The sequence below is a fragment of the Alligator sinensis genome, unplaced genomic scaffold, assembly GCF_000455745.1.
Source record: "Alligator sinensis unplaced genomic scaffold, ASM45574v1 scaffold198_1, whole genome shotgun sequence".
NCBI lineage: Eukaryota > Metazoa > Chordata > Crocodylia > Alligatoridae > Alligator > Alligator sinensis.
Genome location: NW_005841906.1, coordinates 3,014,119 through 3,029,608, shown reverse-complemented (window position 1 = coordinate 3,029,608; position 15,490 = coordinate 3,014,119). Strand labels below are relative to the sequence as shown.

Genomic DNA, 15,490 nt, shown 5'->3' with positions numbered 1-15,490 from the left:
AGTTTAGTGCTCATGAAAGTGAGCATTTAACAATGCTGACTTGAGTAGCCTGAAAAAGTTCCATATTTACAGTTCCCTTGAATGCACTTGGATATCAGCTCTGACCTCCCGTTATTCCAGTCCAGGCTCTCCAAGCCTCACTCAACCAATGATAGGGATGGCCCTGTGCTCCCCAGGCTCAGCTTTAGTGGTGCTTCTCTATCCTGGGCTTCCCTCTCACATCTCAGCCCTGACCTGTAGCTCCCCTCACTGCCTCATTTCAAAGGGTATCACTAAGATAAACCAGTCTGCAAACACCTTCTTCAATGCACATCAACTGACTTCCCAAAGAGCTAATCTCTGAAACTTGAATGACTGGCTCTTCTTGGCCTTACTCTGCCCCTCAGATCTCTAGATAGTGCTAAGCAATTCAGTTTCTGTACTAACCTGTGATGGAAAAGCCTCCAAATTTTGAAAGAACAAGAGCTAGCTTCATTGGCTCTGTGTGACAGTCAGAAATTGCCATCAGCTGCCTGTGAAGATCTGTGCCACATTGTCCCTTGCAAGATTATAAATGGACTTAAAATATCTCCAACTATATTGAGGAGACAAGACATGTCAAGCATGCTAGGAAATAAACCTGCTGATAACTTAAGGAATAAAGTTCAACTTCCAAACGATGGGTCTTCAGAACAATGGGCTACGAAGGCAAAATATTGTAGCTGGTAAAGGAGATGTCAGATCAACAGATAAATATCCCACTGAACAAACATACATCTGGAGCTCTTGTTTCCACTCTGTCCCACCCCAGCAGATGCTCCATCACTCTGAAGAACAAATGTCCTTCGTATTTATATTGACTATCCCTGTGAGGAAGTCAGTGAAAACTGCAACCAGTCTGGGAATGAACTGTTCAGAGCAGGACTAGAGAACTGGAGGGCATGTCAGCAGATAAGAAATCATATTTGGAAATCTGTTATGAACTTCGTGGGGCAGCTTGTTTTGCTTTCTGCAATGAATAAGTAGAACAAGTGCTGAGATTTGACTGTGATGCTGGACTTAGGGATGATACAGAAAAGAATGACCTGGCAGACAGGAGTCTCTTCACTGCAAAGAAGTGTACGTGGTAAATGGAAGTTAAGATTCAGAACAGGGTGGAAAAGTGACTTCCTTATTTGATGGAGCTGGTCTTTTGGCAGTGAGCTAAAAGTAGCCCAGGACTCTCCTAGAACCACACAGTGTAACATTTATTACAGATGTAAGAGGTGGCACTGTTACAGATAATCACCGTATCATTTTTCTCATCTTTTTAAATTTTTGCAGACAAGCTCATAAGACCGGCTGAACTGTTAGTTTTGGGTCATGCAAAGTTTTTTAATACAGGCAATTTCAGGAAAGAGGGAGGTATGCCTTAATCTCTGACTAGAGTAAATACTTGAGGCATGTGAGGAACAAACAAAACAAACTGGGCATTGCTGGGATTCCTGGATTACGAAATTAGTTTGCATGCTGCATGACCATCTCATTTCAGGACTGGTGTACGTTGTACGTATAATTACACTTTAAATGATTAGTTTTCCTATCCTGGAAAGCTGAGCAGTAAAGTACAGGATATCTTTTGACACCTAACAGAAAGTTAGGGATCAGAAGAAAGGGCAACATTATTTTTTGACAGGAGGATCTCCAGAACTGCCTGAATTGGCATCATATTGGATACAACTTCTCATGAGAATGTGAAGAGAGGAACTGAAGTAAGAGAATAAGAGCAAGTAACAGATGAAGGAGGGATAGGGGAGAGATAAGACAAGGAAAGCAGTGGGAAAAGAGAAGATGACACAAGATGTAAAGATGTGGTTTAAAGAAAGGATGAAGGAGTGGAAGTCAGAAGATGGGAAATCAGACAAAGGAAAGTCTTCTCTTCCTGCACTTCTTCATTTTTTCCTCCTCACCCTCTCATATCTTTTTCCTCTCCCTCCTCCTTACCCCGTCTCTGCCCCCCCCCCCCCCCCCCCCCCCCCACTACCTATTCTGAGTAAACTAAATCCAAACATCTGGCTGACATCCCTGATTGATGCATTTTCCATCAAGCTCAGTCTGATGCAGAACCAGTATCTCAATATCTTTATCTCAAACAAACATATTTATTTGAAAAAAAGCAAGACAATGGGAAGCAACTAATGAAATGAATACATCTAATACCTATGCCGTTTTTATACAAAACTTTGAAAGGAGGGCTTCTGTCTGCATCTTTGCCAATCAGATCTTCCTTGCAATCCTACTGTAAATGATGACTTTCTAGCCTTGGATTCTGTATTCGATAGCTTCGTTCCCTCATCTCTTTCTTTCTTGAAACGAAATTGGACTGTCAGGGAGTTTTCTGAATGGTAACTATCCTGCTGTGAGCACAGCTAAGTGTAATATTGTTGTGGGAACTCAGAAAATCTGTTTAGCTTGTTAGTAATATTTTCCTGCTAGTCTTTAGTGCTCATAATTGCCTTCTCATGTCATTGTCTCCACATGGACGTTGCCTGTTGCTCGCTGTATAATGGTGTAATGGTTCTCGTGCTTTATCACTCCCCCTCACTCTTCCTGAATGTAGTGAGTTCCCTTTCTCTAGTATCTGCTGGTGGGTGTATGGATGGGTTGCAATACAATCTGCTGTTCTCAAGAGACTGTTTTAGACAGCAGTGACGCAGTTGCTAGAGGTCAATATTGGGTTCAGTGCCTTTTTGTTCAGACTCGGATTCAGTGAATGTCATGTTGCTATCTTGAATATTATAGCTGTGGATAATATATGCATCTTGTGAAGCAAGAAAACAAAGAACTAACTATCCCAAAATACTACCTCAGCCACCTTACTTGTGATGTTCTCTTTCCTCCCCATCTTCTGCATCTGTTCCTTACTTTTTAGAGAATGAAATATTTGGGGCAAAGAGTATGAGTTCTTTTATGCTTGTGTAAGTACTAATGCATTGTGCATGCTACCAGAAACAAATAGAATGATATTGTCTTTGTTGCAAATGATCTTGGATGCTTCTGCATCAATAATCTGCTTAGCTCAACCACCTGACTGAACAGAACAACTTATCTACCTGCCTTGCCATTTGCCCACTGTGACCCAAGGGAGTTCATCTGCTGCTCCTCCTCTACAGTATGATTTTTTTTTTGTTCAGCAGCTAGGAATATAGCTTACAATATTATTTTTGCTGATCAACAAGGAGAGACATGTGCCTTGTGGTACACACTATGCACAGTACATTACAGATGTACATGTTTGAAAACCCATTTGTTACTTTTTTCCCCTTTTTTTTAAAAGACAGCGACAAAAAGTTTTCTATATTCAGCAAAAAAAAAAGGGTAGGGGGGCAGAAATATAGTGCTATCCTTGCTATCCTCTCTGTGAATCCCCCTCTCGGGTATTTTCTACAAGGATTTGGCCATAATGGAAATGAAGATTCCTGACAACAATAGCAGGGAAGGGATGTTTCAGGAATCCCATGGAAATCACAGTGATATTCAGGTCTACGACTCACACTGGGAGTATCTACACATTTATTAATGCACCTTTGCTACTCAGGGAGTTGGCTGATGTGATTGCAGAGCCAGGGGCCATCAACTCTGAAAAGTCATGATTATCAGATGTCCCAGATGATTAGAAAAATTCAAACATAGTACCCATATTTAACAAAAGGGAAAAGGAGGATCCAGGGAACTATAAACCAGTCAGCCTCGCTTCAGTTCATGGAAAAGTCATGGAGCAGTTCCTCAAAGAATCCATTTCTAAGCACTTGGAGGAGAAGATGATTAGGAAAAGTCAGCACGGATTCACCAAGGACAACCTGATTGTTTTCTATGATGAGATAACTGGCCCTGTGGACATGGGGAGACCAGTGGATGTGGTGTACCTTGATTGTAGCAAGGCTTTTGATACAGTCTCCCACAACATTCTCACAGGTAAGCTAAGGAAGTACAAGCTGAATGAATGAACTATAAGGCCGATAGAAAAGTGGCTGGAGCATCAGGCTTAGAGGATAATAATTCATAGCTCAATGTCTAGTTGGCAGCCGGTATCAAGTGTAGTGCCCCAGGGGTTGGTCCTAGGGTCAGTTTTGCTCAATATCTTCATCAATGACCTGGAAGGTGGAATTGAGTGCACCTTCAGCAAGTTTGCAGATGACACCAAGCTGGGTGGAGTAATGAGTACATTGGAGGGTAGCGCTAGGATTCAGAAACCTAGACAAATTGGAAGATTAGGCCAAAAGAAATCTCATGAACTTCAACAAGGACAAGTACAAAGTTGGGCACTTAGGATGGAACAATCCCATGAACCAGAACTAGCTGTGGACTGACTGGCTAAGCAGCAGCTCTGCAGAAAAGGACCTGGAGGTTACAGTGGACAATAAGCTGAATATGAGCCAGCAGTGTGCCCTTGTTGCCAAGAAGGATAACAGTACCTGCATTGGTAGGAGTGTTACCAGTAGGTCTAAGGAAGTGATTGTTCCCCTCTATTTAGCACTGGTGAGGCCATATCTGGAGTACTGTGTCCTGTTCAGTTTTGCACCCCCCTGCCCCCAGAAAGAACGTGGACAAATTGGAGAGAGTCCAGCAGAGGGCAACAAAAATGGTGAGGGGGCTGGGGCACATGACTTCTGAGGAGAGGCTGAGGGAACTGTGCTTATTTAGTCTGGAGAAGAGAAGACTGAGGGGGGATTTAATAGCAGCCTTCAACTACCTGAAGCGGGGTGCCAAAGAGGATGGAGCTGGACTGTTCTCAGTGGTGGCAGATGACAGAACAAGGAGCAATGGTTTCAAGTTGCAGCAAGGGAAGTTCTAATAACTGCTCTAATATGAGATACTACATAAAGGTGCATTAGCCTGAGCTAATACACAGCAGCAAAGGCAAACAGTTTTTTTGTGATGCTTAACGCACAGTAGACTAATTCTACTACACATTAACATGGTTTGTGCCATGACACATTAATGCGCAGCAGAACAGGCCAGTGTGTGTTAAGGCACCTTATGTAAATGAGCCCACTTTGTAACAGTGGATTAATTTATTTATCTCTCTCAAGAAGGCTCTACAACACTCTCAGTATACTAGTTATTTTGTAAACAATACATTCTTGAAAAGTGAATATTTGCATAACTACTTTTGTCCTATGACAAAATAAAAATAAACTTTTCTCTACATTCACATTAATGGGGTACATTTTGACAATAGTTGCAATAATAATCCATCCACATAATATTAAAAAATTAAAGTTCAAAAGGTACTTGAAAAATTACTTGAGAACATGTAATTTTGCTTTTTGTTCCCAGTTGTTTAAGCTTTCCTAGAGACATGAAATAAAGATATCCTACAGTGTGTGCCTTTTCCTAGCTTCGGGGACAGCATTTTCACTTTCATGTTTTGAATGGAAATGAAATGAACGTGGTAATATTGGTTTTAACAACTACCTCTTCATATTCCCACCTTGAAATTGGAAAGGTTTTGGAACATTTCAGACTCAAGACATGACACTTCTCAGAATAATGTGCATTGGTTTGCTGTTTCTCAAAAGACGACCTAGGAGCATGAGTTTTGTGGGTTCTCCGAAAACATTAATAATGACTTTTTTGTTTAGAGCATTTGTTTTTTTTAATAAGATACAGCAGATTTTCCCCAGCAGCTTATGACAAATGTTAATATAATTTACTATTTCTGTCTAAAACCTTAGCAGGGCAGATCTGCTGGTCAATATGCACAGCTGAGGAGCAGTTCCTAATGTGGAAGTCAAATTTATCTGGGGCATAAATTCCCTTGTCTCCTGTTACATGAGGAATTAATCTGGCCTGCCACCTTTAACTACGTGTTATTTGTTCTGTGACTTCATGCAGCACATTTTCTAAGCACAAGAGCTGTCAGAGTAAATTCTGTAAACAAGCATATCTACAAATATTCAGGTGAACAAAGCTTGTGAACTGAACTCAGCAGTTGTTCATGAACCTGGAGATAAGCCAGGTTTTGTTCACATGAATATTTGGAAAAAGCTCAACCACAAACGCAAGTGAAATCACACGTGAGATTATAAAGTCAGTATTTTCCAGTCAAGGAACAGAGGGCTCAGTCAGAAGTTACATTTGTTGCACTATCTGCCCCTTGAAAGTGCTCTACAGCTGTACCCTGACAGAAGAACACAGCTGCAGATCGCTTTAAAAAGGCCCAATCATGTGACAAATTAACCTTCATTACATGAGGGTCCAAATGAAAGCAGTCCAAAGTGGAGAACCTTCATTAACTTCTGTCTGATAGGGGCCAGGAGGATATAGCCCAACCCTGCCCCCAATGCTATCTGCATAATGAAAGGTGGGGAGAAGGGAGGAGAGGGAGCTTGGGCTAGGGTTTGCCAAGCCTGTACTGGACAGGGGTCAAGTGGATTGGAAACTAGGCCTGTGTGAAGCGGCTAGTATTCGCTTTGGATTTGGATTTGGACGATTCGGGACAGTCATTTTATTCGGTGATTCGAATCACTGTCTGAATTGATTCAGCTGAATCTGATTCAGAGATTCGGCTGGCGCGTGACCACCCCGAAGTTCGGGCTCCTGCGGACCCAGCCGAATCTCTGAATTGCACAGGCCCCATGCCCCTCCTTCTCTCAATGACTGTCCCACCCGGCCCCAGCTCCTGGCTCTTAAAAAAAAAAAGCAGCACCCCCTCATGGGGTGCTGCCCGGTAGGGGAGCAATCTCCATTGCCCCATGCCATGTGGGGGGCTCTGCCACAAGCCCCCTGACACCTGTCTGCTGTTCCAGCCCCCCCAATGGCTGCCCTACCCACCCCAGCTCCTGGCCCTTAAAAAAAACCCCCAAAAACCCCAAACCCCGGAGTCAACGGCTCCTGCCTGGCAGGGGGTGATCCCCGCTGCCCACCACTGCCCCACACTGCATGGGGGACTCTTCCATGAGCCCCCCCAAAGCCCTGAGACCACTGCTGCAGCTGGTAACTCTGGGGTTTTTGGGCAGTGGGGATTGCCCCCCCACCTGGCAGTACTTGGTGAGTGGGGGCTTTTTTTTTAAACAACCAGGAGCTGGGACAGGTGGGGCGGTCATGAGGGGGCAGCTGGGAGAGCGGGCGGGGGTTAGGCAGGGGATGGGGCCTGGCAGGGGGCCTCCCATGCTCCCCTCCCTCCTCCTCCAGTCCCCCCTCCCCGCCCCATACTTACCAGCATGGAGTCCAGGTCCACCTCCCTGCTGCAGTCGGCAGGGAATGCCCAAATTGCCCAAGTTCTCTGAATCTTTTCTGAATCGATTCAGAGACCCTCAAATCAATTCGGAGACCTTTTAAATTGGTCCTCTGATTCGATTCAGATTTGGAGATTCGCCCACCGAATTGGGCCGAATCTCCTCCAATCCGAATCAGGACCCAGTATCATACAGCCCTGTTGGAAACCCCCCACCTGGGGAGCCAGGGGAGAGAAACATTCCAATCCTCTCACCCCCACTCCAGCACAGGCTGGGCAAACCCCAGTGAAAGCTCCCTTCCCTCCCTTCTCCCCACTCCCATCAAGGAGACAGCACTGGGGCTGGGAGGAGGGGGGTGGAGTTAGGGGAGACAGGCTGCAAACACTCAGCTCCTCAGATGGACTGGCTCCAAAATAGAGCTTGATCGCCACTTTCCCAACCCAACAGCAAATATCTGCTGGGTCAGGAGTGTTTGTCTAACCCATGGTGCTTTCTGTGAAATACCATGATTTAGACTGGGGAGCTGCACATCTATCAGTGCCCACAGAAAATATGTGGTTTCTATAACCAAGCACACAGATCCATTTCATCAGTGTGATGACATCATCAGCAAAGCTAACAGCACTTTATCATGCATCAGCAGATGCACGACAAATAGAACCAAGGAGGTGATACTTCCCCTCTATGCGGCATTGGTCAGACTGCAGTTGGAGTACTGCGTCCAGTTTTGGGCGCCATACTTCAAGAAGGATGTTGATAGACTCGAAAGTGTACAGAGAAGGGCCACTTGTATGGTTAGAGGCTTACAGGACAAGCCCTATGAGGAGAGACTGAGGGACCTGGACCTCTTCAGCCTCCTCAAGAGAAGGCTGAGAGGTGATCTTGTTGCTGCCTACAAATTCATTAGGGGGACACTGCAAGAGATCAGAAACACTCTGTTCACCAGGGCGCTTCTTGGGGTAGCCGAGAGGTGGTGCAAGCACCTACTCTGGACTCCTTTAAGAGTCAGTTGGATGTTTATCTTGCTGGGATCCTGTGACCCCAGCTGACTTCCTGCCCCTGGGGCAGGGGGCTGGGGAAGGGGCCTCCAGGATCTTCCGAGGTCCCTTCCAGGCCTAATGTCTATGAAATCTATGAAATCTGCTGAGGTCCCTTCTGACCCTAGCATCTATGAATCTATGAATTACAGAAGAAGAAATAATTAGCAAGTAAATATATACAAACAGTTTGTGAGCAACCAAGACACTGAATTCTGATGTAAAAAGTGTTCATGGGGCAATAGTGAGTAATGAACAAATTAATAAAGATTGCAATTTGCTTGAAGATAACTCAAGCTCAGAGAAAATGGCCTAAAGACGTCAAATGCATTGTTTAACAAGCTCTGGCAAAATTTGAAGTCTGTTTTTTGGTTCAGATTTAGCAGGTGAGATTCATCTGCTAATTTACTGTTAGATAACAGCTACCTGCAGGAGCACTAGTCAACTCCTTAAGATATTTGTCTGCCCATAATCATTGGAGTCATTGCCTGTCCATGATCCCCTATTGTTTGGTAGATGGCAGGATGGGGCAGCACCTGAACATGTCAGTTGTATTTTTTTTTTCAAACCATTAATTCCTTTCTGTTGCTAGGGAGATATTTGAACAGTTGATAACCTGTTTCAAAGAACAGGACTCTGTCACCTAGATCAGGAACATCTTGTCTCTTTGAAGGAAATTCACTAAGGTAATACACTGAGTCCATAAGCCTGTTCACAATACATCTGAGTGTTCTTAACAGAGACATCTGAATGGGGGTCTTGCATGCACAAAGAAAACATAGCAACCAAGGCAGAGAGAGGTACAGAGACATATTCTTGTTCTCCCCTATTTTTTTTCCCCTATTCTGCTTTCCCCCACTAATGAATCAGATACCTTAGGACACATTATTTTCAGGAAGGGCATGCCTATTCATATAATTTGGGCTATGAAATGTTTTTAATAATTGTATACACATGTGCTCTGGCTATATGTGACAAGAAAGAAAGAAATGGAACTTTGACTACCACATTCCAGCAGGGATCTTTTATTTATATTTATTGGCTTGCATCAATATATCAGAATGCTTATACCTTCCATATATCACTGTACAGTAGAACTGGGTGAACAATTTGCAATGGATCATTTATATGAATTCCACTGATAAAAGTGACTTGTTAAGAGTATTTATGGACACAAACCCAGAAAAGAAAAGAAGAACACTGTGAAAGCCATTTAAAAATTCCAACTTGTATTTGTGAAAGTACTTTCTGTGTTCACTTAAGTTTACTTTCAGTTTTCCAGACAGCTGACAATTAGAAAGAAAACAAGAGGGGAAAGAGAGAGAGAAAGTTCACACACGAGAGAATGGAACAAGAAAGATTTCCCTTTCAAAAGAAAAAAAGGGTGTCCTGAACACTAATATTGTTAGAACCTACTGAAGAGACGGACAAAAAACATCAGAGTTCAGCATTTCCAACACAAGTAGCTCTGGCTCAAAGGACTGAAATTTATCCCATCCATCACAGCCCCATTTGTCACGCACATGCATAACAAAGTCACTGACCACCTCATTGTTCTAGATAACTGCTCATTCTATGTTTTCTATTCAACTGGTAGAGCTAACCTACTGTTGGCTTCATTCAGCAGCTTCAGTGATATCCACATAGCTCAAGTGGTCAGCATGTGTGTACCTATCTTCCTGCACTGGTACTAGGTACTCATTCACATCCATAGGTGGCTAACATGTTGTTCACATGTTGAGGAGCTATTGTCATAAGGTCCATTCCTGACTGACGAGCTTCATCCCATTCTAGTCACAGTGCAAAGGTCCTTCACGTCAAGCAACTAATGTGTAGTGGGAAAAGTACTATTATACCTATCAAAAAAGTTACAGGAGTTTTGGATCTCAGTATGCTTTGTGGAGTCTTGTTTCCATGGAGTAGGGTAGGGAAGTCATTGCAATGATGGTGTAGAACAGGGATCAGCAACACCCCCAACCTCGACTTGTAAGATGTTGGTGTGCCAGAGGCAGATGCGAGGGGAGCTGCAAGGGGCCCAATCTTTTGTTGTGGCAGTGCAGCTCTGGCCTTTTCCATGCTGTTCATCCTGAGGCACATGTGCTAAGCAAAATGCCTTCAACTGCCATGCTCTGGCACATGTGCCAGGGGCTGCTGACCCCTGGTGTAGGCAAATGCATGCAACAAGAAGAGGATAAATAAAAACAAAGACTGACTTACCCCAGCCAATGCAGAGGAAAAGCCGAAAGATTCGTTGCTCAGAAAAGACCGAAAGAACCAGGAGCGTATACAGGTACATGCCTTCCACCAACAGCCAGTAGTAGTTTGCAGCCACACAATACTGCATCATCACAAAGACCAGGCGGCAACTGAGTGACTCCTGTTTGAGCAGAAAGTGCATTTCAGTGATTGCAGAAGGGGCTGCAAAGACAAGGAGCACCTCACCTTAGGTATTGCAAAGCAAAATTAGGCACCTGGTGACAAGCGAGTGATCCAGATAAAAAGAGTTTGGAAGCCTACGTTGGGTGCCTAGATTCCTAGAATGAACACAGGGAGTTACACATCTAGCATGCCTAGAGTCTACTGATGAGGACACTCCCCTGAGACAGGAGTGTGCTTAATTCTGGTCCTTGTTCCCAGGACTGTTAATGCATTTTACATTAGACAGTCATTAGTTAATAAAGCAGAAATCACCCTGGTAGTACAAACTGGAACCCAGGACTCTGCCTCTTCCAGGTGAACGCTCCAGCTATTTAGGTTATTGAGTCAGACTCCCTCCTGCTTGTTCTTCTGACCACAAGACTCTTGCTTCCCCCTCTTCCCAGTGGGACAGCTTCAACTGGAACCCAAGTACCACTTCAACTATAGTGCCACCACCCAGGCTATTAGATGGCCTGGCAGACTGGTTGCTCTCCTGGCAGGCAAGAGATGTTGGTTTGATTTGGAATTTCCTAAGACTGAGGAAGGCCTGGAGCCCAGGACTCCCAGGTCCAGGAAAAACACTCCAACCACTGGCTGTTCTGCAAAAGGTGGACTCCACCACTATGTACTGCTAGTGAAAGCAGATGTGCTCCAAGGATGCCTAGTGATCCAGCCCCTCTAGAGCCTTAGGTGCCACTTCAGATCCATTCCAGACCACAACAGAGCTTAGATGGGAATGAAGAAGAAAGATGCACGTTTGCAGTTGCACAGGAGCCCAAATCTAGATGTCCAGAGAATGATGCAATCAAAGAAAGAAGCACTGAACAACTTGAGGAGCCTAACACTTTTTATGGCTCCTAGAGCAAGGCCATTCTGGATTGCTCTGGAACTTCAGCATCTAAATTTTGCCAAAGTCCTACATAGGATCCTATGGGCTCAATATGGATTTTGTCCACAGAGACTAAACAGGAGTTCCAGTAACATGAATGGAAAACGGAACTAACTTGTCCTCCTCCCTATCCCCAACAGCCCTGCCTAATGGATCATATCTAACTACTGCAATGACAGAAGGTCAGCTAACATTTTTCAAAACACAGCTGGTAACTGTATTGAAAAACATTTCCCCTCTTTTTTTATGCATTCATTGCTGCTCTGTATTTTCCCTTGCCTCACATCACTGATTGAAAGAAAAGTATATATGTAGGAAGTAAGAAAATGACTAGTTAAAAACTGTCTTATCACCAAATTCAGTCAGTGAAAATTTCCAGGTTCACAGATACTGTAATTCTATACCTAAGAATTATTCTACTCCAGATGCTACAATACCATCAATTCTTCGAAAGGTAGAAGTCCTGTAATGGCAGAGCTGTATTGCCCGATGCATTAATGTGACTGTAAAACACTGTAGGCCTGTAAACTGCAGCAAAGGGGCTACCAGGGAAGCAAAGACTATTTTCTCGCTTACCACATGCCTCCAATAAAACACACACCTTGTTTTGGGGAAGACAGAATAAGGAAGGGAAAAAAAGATCGTTTCAGAGCTATGGTTACAAGGAATAGAGACAGAGCCTTAACATCAGCTCATTCACCCTCCCTTTCCTGCACAGGCAAAAGCTAGATTTCACCCCCTCTCAGTCACTTCCTAATTGCCAGCAGCTCTGGACTGTAAAGCCAAAACCTACTGCCAATTCCACAACAGCTGTAAAAGGGTTAAACTTGTAGCTGCTGCTGAAGACTGAACTTTGCACTCCTTCCATGTGGCTGGCCGGAGGGAAGAAAAAAAGCAGCAGCCATTTTACTGAGTCTCCATGCTTGACACGTGCCCCAATTTCAGAGGGCTAATTTTTAGGGAAAGGGTACATGGAGTACGATAATAAATATACTATACAAGATCTAATTAACCCTGTCACTTGGCCACCAACTCAAGAAACAAATGGGAGATAACTAGTGCTGTATATCTAGTATACAGTATGTGGATAAAGCAACTCAAGAATGAAAGACCAGCTCAATGGCTCACTTGACTGAACAGACATTCCTAGCCTGACATCATGCTATAGTAAGGAAAGTGTCACTTGGTGTCATGGAAAATCTACCAACATTTTAGTCACTCCTAGAAAGGCCAAATGTGGACTGGAAAAGGAGGCGAGGGGTAATTACAAATACAAGGGGGAAAAAAAAAACCTAACTGCACCCAATGTTTCCTCAGCTGGGGCTAAATGACCAGAACTATGCAAGACATGGAAAAAGACTCAGTGGCAAACCCAGGGAAGGTAAAGAAATACAGTAGAACTCAGATCATTCCTATCCAGGTAGTTTGCAACTCGCTTAGTTTACAGTGGATATCTGAATTAATGACAAGCTGCTCAGCTGTTTGCTGCAGCTTTTGTTTCAAAGGGCACTGCTTCTCCATGCAACTGACTGGAGAAGTAGCACCCTTGGAACTAAAAGCCACAAAAAACAGCTAGAGTCCCTCAGCAATCCCATAGAGCTGTTTGCTGTGGCTCTCTGCCCCTGGATAGTTCACAAACTCTCAGCCATGCCGGGGAAGGGGGGAAGAGGGAGAAAGGAGGAAGCTGCAAAAGAACCTAACTCTGGAAAGCATCTGGGTTTCAATGTACATTGTGGACAAATCTTAGCACAACATGAGACTGCAGATACTAACACAGACATAATGATGGTCCCTTGACCTCAATGGGCAGCATCCCTACCTGGTAAGAGATAAGGCCTTCCCACTGGTGCTCTTGAGTGGCTGTCTTATACATCCATTTCAACACAGAGTCCTTAATGAAGACAGATACAGCACGCAGGATAAAAGAGGTGAAGAGGTTCAGGTGAATATAATTCCTGGTGCAATGCAGATGCCTATAGAAAAAAACCCATCAATCTTGATGCAATAACTGTGTGTGCAGCCTGCTATAATACTATGGATATCAATGGGGGGTAGAAATTACAGGCAGGTTCTGTTCAAAATAAGTGCATACCAGATGAGTCACTGTAAACTTGTAACTTAAAAATGGCCACAGGGTTCTCGTATGTTCTACAGAAAATATTCAACTTTGGCAGATGCCTAACATGGAAAATTGCAACTCAAAAGATGAATGTTTCAGAAAAAAAAAAGTCAGCAGGTATGAAAAATGGGAAATTATAATGGAAAGTAATTTACAACCTTAATTACACTGGTCACATGAGAGGGCACTAAAGGTTTCCAGTTTTCCACACTGTTATATCTAAACTGTTTGAGTAGGCTTCAGGTAAACTGCTTTACCTTGGAAGAGTAGTCATGTGCAGTACAGCTTCCAACTGTTGAAGTGTCTGTTCCACAAAGGGAAAATATTCTATATATAAATCATTACTTAGACAACAAGAGAAGACTGTTCAAGTATCATTCTGAGGGATCACAAAAAATTGCTCTGGGTCTAAAAGGAACATGATAATAAAAAAAACTGACAAAAATCATCTTCATGAATTTCAACAGCCAGCTACAGAGACAACAAAATTGCTACTTGTCAAGGACAGTGTGTTAAGGGATGGTAAAGAAAACTGCAGTCGTGCAAAAAAACCCCAGCTATGAAGTGCTGCTATTTTACTGAAATATCTCTACAAACATTTTCCCCCCACAGCCTTTGAGAAACTTCATGTAACACAAACACACATTCTGGAGTAGGAATGTGAAGGAGTAACTGGAGAGTCTATTAATTTGTTCTGCATTTAGACAAAGAGTCACTCTCCCAGCTGGAGCTGAAGAAGGAGGCAGATCAACTTGACAAATTAATATTAACCTCTGATGAAAACAGGTTCTTTTTTTGCTAATCTGTTCCTGAAAAATACATCAGGCACATTACAAAGAAATGGTAAAAGCTTCAAAATGAAAAAGACAACCATCCTACATATTAAAGCCCTGTTCTTGCTGCCCTGTAACTTTGGCTTGTCACACAGGTTGTATTCAAAAGGCAAAGGAGAACATTCCTGCAAAGTTTGAAGAAAATTGTCAAGCCATTTTTGAGTGAGATGTCATTTCAAAATTTACTCACACCTCCCTTCAGCTCCAAACAAGCTTGCTGCTACTTTTCAAAGTTGCCTTGTACTTAAAACTTCTTGAAAACTCCTATATTTTCAAATAAAAAGTTGTAAACAAACACAGTCATTTCTTGTGGATAGAGTAAGTGCCTAGTACTGCTCCCATAGATTTCAGAGGGACGTGCTGGCCCAATCTTGCTTCCACTGATGAAATTAGAACGTTCATTTTCTTTCAAAGCAAGCAGAATGGAGTACTGTCTATAGTCTTTTCTATTGGCTGGTTGCATCCTAGAATGAGCATAAAAGTTTATTCTATTGTTAACAACTGTCATAGATCTTCCTTCAGTTCAGGTGGTGAAGATTTGTGAACCAGGTTTTCTACTCTCAGCTCTGTATGTATACAGTTAATTATGGATGTGTAGCAATAAACCTGATAAGAATCCAGCTACAACACAGATGTTATTTCAAAAGAACAGTTCAAATCCTCATGCTTCCAAAAAGCTTAGGGCTCTGGTCTAACAATCAATAAGTTGAGTAAGAACTGTCGCAAATGTGTAAGTTTTTAAAATGAGTCATTTCAATGTTTTTTGAAATCTCTGTCACTGATTTCCTTGTGGTTATAAATGATGCATAAGGCAAGCAGTTTTATCACTTAGCAACCTTCACTGTTTTTTGAAACTAAGGATCTTTGCTTTTGGATTGAAAGCAGAGTTCACTGTTCAGGCAGTGTAAACTGAAGTGCAGTCTGAAAGTTATTCAGAATTCTTAGGTCAACTTTTAGTTATTGGTGTCCACTCACACTCAAAAATTGGCAGGCAG

At 43.1% G+C, this 15,490-nt stretch overlaps 1 protein-coding gene across 1 annotated transcript in view; it reads right to left on the bottom strand.

Annotated features, from left to right (window-relative positions):
* GLP1R (glucagon like peptide 1 receptor) overlaps window positions 1–15,490 on the bottom strand; it is a 149,361-nt gene that overhangs the window by 30,112 nt on the left and 103,759 nt on the right. Inside the window, 2 exon segments of the mRNA XM_025197834.1 lie at window positions 10,454–10,613; window positions 13,363–13,516. Of these exon segments, the coding sequence (XP_025053619.1) occupies window positions 10,454–10,613; window positions 13,363–13,516 (314 nt within the window).